The following is a 7,397-nucleotide window of genomic DNA, read 5'->3' as shown; positions in this document are numbered from 1 at the left end:
AGTCCAATCCCTGTACCTTTTGCAGAATATCAGTCTGTCCCTGATGTTTTTCCTGGAGAGAAGTGGCTACTTTGCTGCCCTTCTTGACACCAGGTCATCCTCCAAAAGTCTTTGCCTCACTGTGCGTGCAGATGCACTCACACCTGCCTGCTGCCATTCTTGAGCAAGCTCTGTACTGGTGGTGCCCCGATCCCGTAGCTGAAGCAACTTTAGGAGACGGTCCGGACGCTTGCTGGACTTTCTTGGGTGCCCTGAAGCCTTCTTCACAACAATTGAACCGCTCTCTTTGAAGTTCTTGATGATCCGATAAATGGTTGATTTAGGTGCAATCTTACTGGCAGCAATATCCTTGCCTGTGAAGCCCTTTTTGTCCAAAGCAATGACGGCACGTGTTTCCTTGCAGGTAACCATGGTTGACAGAGGAATAACAATGATTCCAAGCACCACCCTCCTTTTGAAGCTTCCAGTCTGTTATTCGAACTCAATTAGCATGACAGAGTGATCTCCAGCCTTGTCCTCGTCCACACTCACACCTGTGTTAACGAGAGAATCACCTATGTCAGCTGGTCCTTTTGTGGCAGGGCTGAAATGCAGTGGAAATGTTTTTAGGGGGGATTCAGTTCATTTGCATGGCAAAGAGGGACTTTGCAATTAATTGCAATTCATCTGATCACTCTTCATAACATTCTGGAGTATATGCAAATTGCCATCATACAAACTGAGGCAGCAGACCTTGTGAAAATTAATTTGTGTCATTCTCAAAACTTTTGGACACGACAGTGCCACAGTCCTAGCTAGGCTACTAAAATGTTGCAGTCTGGCTTCAATTTCTAAAGCTTGACATATGAATAACCTAAAAACTAAATCTGAAGCAAAACACCATACAAATGAGAAACATGTAGGCCTATTACAGCAACATTTGAGCAGTAGGCTAGACTGGCTACTCGACTACAAAAGATTTTGAGTGCCCCATATTTTCAATACGGCCCGTGTGCTGATTGAGTTTGACACCCCTGGGCTAGCGTATATATTTCTGGCACTACCTATTTATTTAGCATGTTAAAAACACTGTCTAATGTTAGCAAGCTAGTTAGCTGCTGGGAGCATGTCATGTCATTGGAGGAGTGGGTGAGTGACTGACTTTTCCCCCTCATATTGTTTTTCAGTGGCTACAGCTGGAGATGCACTTGTCATTTGGTTGACTAGCAAGAAATGTGTATTGCTTTGCTAGCTAGCTATGAACTTGAACGACTGTTATCCACAGTTAGCATATCTCGTAATATCTCCATTTTGACGGCCAACTAGCTGAAAAAGTTTGAGAGGGTTTATCTAGTGTTCCTTCGTTAGATTTTAGCGCATTTCGCTCTGGCTAGCATTAGTTGTTGATGTGCATAGGCAACTGAGGGAGCGATAGCCTGCCTTTTCATGGTTGTTTGATCAATCGAACTGTGACGATCCCAAATGTAAGAGGACTCACGTGATACTTACATATTTGCAGAAATCCGTTCAGGGGTATTTTGTGGCTTTTGGGGAATGTGTTCCAATGATCTAAAGTTGAGTTGTTGCATTCTATTCATTTATGAAATTGTGAAAATGACCATATAGAGGAGGAGAATACAGTTAGTGTTTCCCCATTGATAATACTCGAGGAACACTAATGCTCTGGAGAAGGTAGAGATTGTTCTCAAAGTCAGAGTGAGGCGGCAATGGCTAACAGTTCCCCTCCAGCGAGTGCTCAGGGCTGGAGGAAGAGGCGTTAGGGAACGTGGACGATGTTCCTGGTGAGTTTTTTGAAGTTGTTGTTGATGTTCACTTGTCCCTGGTGGTGGTTGCTACAAGTCTCATTATTGCCTACATAATGGAGCTTGTTCCTTGTGACCCTGGGCCTAGTGAAGGAAGTTGGTCTCAGTCTAGAACCAGAGGGGTTGTCCTGGGGTTTGAGCTCCTCAAAGACTTTTGGCAGGAGCACCTGAGTGTAGAGCCGTCAATTATGGTTTTGGATGACTGGCTTATCGTTTTGAGAATAGCTTTATCCCCAGAGGTGAGGGTATCTGAAGCCAAGTTTCATAGTTGTGCAGTTCTAGTATTTATAGTGTACATATTAGTCTCTTCAGTTAAGGAAGTTATAGAAATAAGTCAATGAATTGAGCAATCCCGGTCATGGTCTTTTTTTTACTGTTTGTTTTTCTTTTTTAACTGACAAATAAACAATCTAGACATTATTTCCCCATGCTTCTAACACTACAGGAAACTCATCCCAATCACGAAATACAACCAGCTTGATTTTGTGATAATTTATTTTGTAACCGTGAGCAACTACACTTGTAGTGTTCTCATTACATGTAATCTCTCATACTGATACATTTATAAAAATTGAAGAAATATAATCTACACACATCGAATACAAAATAAAAATCTGTGTGTGATAATTCACTGGTCTGTTTAGTATTGCAAATGTGTAATATGGTGGACACGTGCTTGCAAGGAAGATCACAAAACTGATGCTCAAATATGATAACAAGACTGTGCTTAAATAACTTTAAAAAACCTTCTAAAAGCCCAGGTAATTGCAAATACCATAATGCTGATAAAACACAAGGGTCATTCCACAAAATTAGTGCCTTTTTATATAAGCAGAAATTGGTCACCAATATGGAATTGACCCTTGTGTTATATTAAATGAAGTGCCCTTTATCAGACCACATGGACAATTCAAATCACGGATTTTTAATATAAATAATGACTTGCTAAAGTGGCTAAATTCTGCATGTTGACATGCACCATGATGTGCACCCTCTGACTTCTAGGAACAGTTGAACCCACTTAACACCAACATTTCACCATCATTGTAAAGCCCTTGTTATTTTGCAGCTTTGACAAAGCCATTTGTGAAGATGATCATTTATTTAATGTGATTAGTGACTCATATGTCTGTCCCTCATTTTAAAGGTCAACCTTGTTACGTGAACTGAACTCGTTCAAATAATGGTGAAACGATACATGTTGAAATATTCTTTTCAAAAGAAACATTAAACATCTAACAATCAAATCATAGTGTAAAAGCAGGGGAGCTGCTTTCTACTCCTGTGGTGGAAAACTGAGTGGGTCAGCCATAACACATCAACTCTGTTACGCATAGATAAGACAGGCTAGAAATGTTTTAGCAATTAAACATGTTTTTGTGAAGCTTGCATTCAATTGCCACTCCCTGTTGCACACAAACTTCCATTCCCCCGTCACTAGGGGATTCATGGCCGATATAAGATGAAATTGTCAACCGTGTTACATTATTTGGCACTTACACACTTAGACAAATGTGTTTGTTATTAAGTTGAACATGTGCACTCTATGACAAAGTTAACATTTGGTGAAATAAATAAAAAAATGTTGACCAAGTTACACTTCTCAAAAGGCACCGAATTGGTGGAACAACCCACAAACACGCCACTGACTTCGGGTTTGTTTGGTTGATGGGAGAAAACCGTAGATACTGTAAATTGAGCAAATCAAATAAATGGATCACACACAAACAGCTGGAATGCGGTTAATGCCAAGGTAATGTTATAAATATCAACATCTGATATCTACTATAACTGATAAGTAGGAAAGTGCATAATCATAGCAAAAGGTAATGAAGCCCATCCCCCCCCCATTTCAGAGTGTGTCGGAGAAGGGGAGTGTATTACCAACACAGCTATTAAAAAGATAGTAAAAGCTAAAAACAGGGGATATCGGTTTGTTTTGTACTGGTTGTACCACTCATTCCTCTTCTTCCTCCTCCTCCGCCATCACCTCCACCAGGAGTTCGGCTGTACACGTGGCCTCGCCCAGACTGTTGACAGCCTTGACGGTGTATTTGGCATCGTCGTCGCCATTCACCTCAGAGATCACCAGGCTGCAGTTGCCCTCCTCGTCATAATCAATCTGGTAGTGGCGCGTCTCCTTGATGGGCTGTTCGTCTTTGTACCACACCACCTCTGGATCAGGGTAGCCTAGGAACCACAAAACACAGACCAACTTTATTACTTTGGTCAAAATGGCACCTCATTGGTCATGTACAGTGTAGCAGATGGTAGCCGGCTAGTGACAGTTTCTAAGGTTCAGAACAGGGTACTGGGTGGAAGCCGGCTGGCTAGTGGTTACTGTTTAACTGTCTGATGGCCCGGAGATTGATGAACAGCTGATGGCCCGGAGATTGATGAACAGCTAAATCTACCGGTCGATGCACTTGTATGGTTTCCACCTTCTAGATGGTAGCAGGGTGAACAGGCCATGGCTCGGGCTCACCTCAGAGATCACAAGGCTGCAGTTGCCCAATGTCCTTGATGATCTTCTTCGCCTACCCGTGACGGGTGCTGTAGATGTCCCCGATGATGCGTTGGGCTGACTGCACTACCCTCTGCAAAGCCCTGCGGTTGCAGGCGGTGCAATTGCCATTTCAGAATTATTGTTAACTTCACTAGGGTAGGGGGCAGCATTCGGAATTTTGGATGAAAAGCGTGCCCAAATTAAACTGCCTGCTACTCAGGCCCAGAAGCTAGGATATGCATATAATTAGTAGATTTGGATAGAAAACACTAAAGTTTCCAAAACTGTTAAAATAATGTCTGTGTATAACAGAACTGATATGGCAGGCGAAAACCCGAGGAAAATCCAACCAGGAAGTACTATTATTTTGAAAGGCTGTTTTTCCATTAAAAGCCTATCCACCATACAAAGACTTAGGACCCAGTTCACGAGCTCTATGGCAACTTCTACATGTGGCCAGTCTTTAGGCATTGTTTCAGGCTTTTACTCTGAAAAATGAGGGCGATACAGCACTTTCAATCAGTGACCAGTGGAAATTTCCAGACATCAGACATTTCCAGACAATACCTAGGATAGGATAAAGTAATCCTTCTAAAGACTAACTTTATCGAACAAAACAAACATTTATTGTCTAACATGGAGACCTGGGAGTGCCACCAGATAAAGATCATCAAAGGTAAGGGATTAATTTTAATGCTATTTCTGACTTTTGTGAGCCCTCTCCTTGGCTGGAAAATGGCTGTATGGGTTTCTGTGGCTAGGTGCTGACCTAACATAATCGCAAAGTGTGCTTTTGCAATAAAGCCTTTTTGAAATCTGACACAGCGGTTGCATTAAGGAGAAGTTTATCTTTATTCGTATGTTTAACACTTGTATCGTTTATCAATGTTTATGATGAGTATTTCTGTAATTTGATGTGGCTCTCTGCACTTTCATCGGATGTTTGTTTGAGACAATGCATTTCTGAACATAACGCGCCAATGTAAACAGATTTTTGGATATAAATATGAACTTTATCGAACAAAACATACATGTATTGTGTAATATGAATTCCTATGAGTGCCATCTGATGAAGATCAAAGGTTAGTGATTAATTTAATCGCTATTTCTGACTTTTGTGAGCCCTCTCCTTGGCTGGAAAATGGCTGTATGGTTTTCTGTGACTAGGTGCTGACCTAACATAATCGCATGGTGTGCTTTCGCAGTAAAGCCTTTTTGAAATCGGACACTGTGGTTGGATTGACAAGAAGATTATCTTTTAAATGGTGTATAATACTTGTATGTTTGAGGAATTTTAATTATGGTATTTCTGTTGTTTTGAATTTGGCGCCCTGCATTTTCACTGGCTGTTGTCAAGGTGGGACGCTACCGTCCCACTTGTACCAGAGAGGTTAAGTTCATTGATCTGATATTATGCATTTTACCACAATTTACACAACTACTAATGCAAAACTGTTCATTACCACAACAGTTTTCCAAGTCGAAAAAGGCAAACGCATCATTACATTGATCACCTAATGAAAAGGCCTGAGTTAAACATAACATTGAATTTAAAAAAAGTAAATACATTTTGTAATTTCTCATTACCGCAACACATAACCTTCTGAATCTTGTTTGTCATAATTACTTGTGTATACATGTTATTTTTATGTAAACATTTGGATAAAGAAGGCACAATATTAGATTTATAACTAATTTTGTCTTAGTTATTTTTCCTACCATTTACTAAATATTGGTGCATTACGGTAAGATATGCAGGTTTCTGAGATGAGAATGTATGTTATGGTAATGAGTGTGCATAGTTTGCCATTTAACAAAAACTGTACTGAGCTCCATTAGAGATTCAGTAACTAATTTGTTGATCCCAAATAACTTGAATACTAAAATCACACACACAAACACACGTCAAAATGGGGGATATTCTCCTTCAAGTGGTGGGGTTGGTCTTTGCTGAAAGACAAACTCCAGATTGTGGCTGTAAGTAAAACAAAATTGGGGTTATTCAACCATATTTCTTGACAACCCCTACTTAATCAAATAATTGATGTTTGACAAAAAAAAAAATCTATACTATGTGTAAGCAGTGGTCCTAGTAAATTAAAGTTACAGCCCAGCACACCCCATTGACTATACATTAGAATTAGCTTATCATTACCGAAATATGCCTTCAGAATAAGATCCTCATTCTGAAGGCATATAAGTGAACATATTAACTTGTGCTCATCTAAGGACTACTTCAATAGATGATGCATCATACGTGAATAAAACTATTAAACTAAACTAACATTTTTTTTTTGAACTTGAAAGTGTTATGGTAATGAGAAACACTTATGTACAAATATTCAACTAGTATACAATTATTATAATTTATGGACATACTACAGCAACATAATGTGTTATATTCAAATAAGTTAGAAGAACAAAAATGATATAAAATGACTTAATAATTTAATCCTGACACTTTTCAGTAATGAGAATTCGGGGTGAATTGTTTAATTCCAGCAAAATGTTTAAATGTATTTAAAATAAGATACTGTGCCATAAAGGATGGGATGGATGGGGCCATGTATCGCGAGATCTTGGACAACAACCTCTTTCCCTCAGTAAGAGCATTGAAGATGTGTCGTGGCTGGGTCTTCCAGCATGACAACGACCCGAAACACACAGCCAGGGCAACTAAGGAGTGGCTCCGTAAGAAGCATCTCAAGGTCCTGGAGTGGCCTAGCCAGTCTCCAGACCTGAACCCAATAGAAAATCTTTGGAGGGAGCTGAAAGTCCGTATTGCCCAGTGACAGCCCCGAAACCTGAAGGATCTGGAGAAGGTCTGTATGGAGGAGTGGGCCAAAATCCCTGCTGCGTGTGTTGCCAAACCTGGTCAAGAACTACAGGAAACGTATGATCTCTGTAATTGCAAACAAAGGTTTCTGTACCAAATATTAAGTTCTGCTTTTCTGATGTATCAAATACTTATGTCATGCAATAAAATGCAAATGAATTACTTAAAAATCATACAATGTTATTTTCTGGATTTTTGTTTTAGATTCCGTCTCTCACAGTTGAAGTGTACCTATGATAAAAATTACAGACCT

The 7,397-nt window shown here is 40.0% G+C and overlaps 1 protein-coding gene across 1 annotated transcript in view; it reads right to left on the bottom strand.

Annotated features, from left to right (window-relative positions):
• Positions 1 to 2,279: 2,279 nt before the first annotated feature.
• The window catches only part of LOC111974361 (myosin light chain kinase, smooth muscle), an 89,870-nt gene continuing 84,752 nt past the window's right edge, over positions 2,280 to 7,397 (bottom strand). Inside the window, exon 33 of the mRNA XM_024002085.2 lies at positions 2,280 to 3,992. Within this exon, the coding sequence (XP_023857853.1) occupies positions 3,760 to 3,992 (233 nt within the window). The 3' untranslated portion in view covers positions 2,280 to 3,759. The remainder of the gene's footprint in view (positions 3,993 to 7,397) is intronic.

The sequence above is a fragment of the Salvelinus sp. IW2-2015 genome, linkage group LG2, assembly GCF_002910315.2.
Source record: "Salvelinus sp. IW2-2015 linkage group LG2, ASM291031v2, whole genome shotgun sequence".
NCBI classification, from domain to species: domain Eukaryota; kingdom Metazoa; phylum Chordata; class Actinopteri; order Salmoniformes; family Salmonidae; genus Salvelinus; species Salvelinus sp. IW2-2015.
The sequence above is the reverse complement of the archived record's forward strand: the minus strand, read 5'-3'. Positions and strand labels throughout refer to the sequence as shown.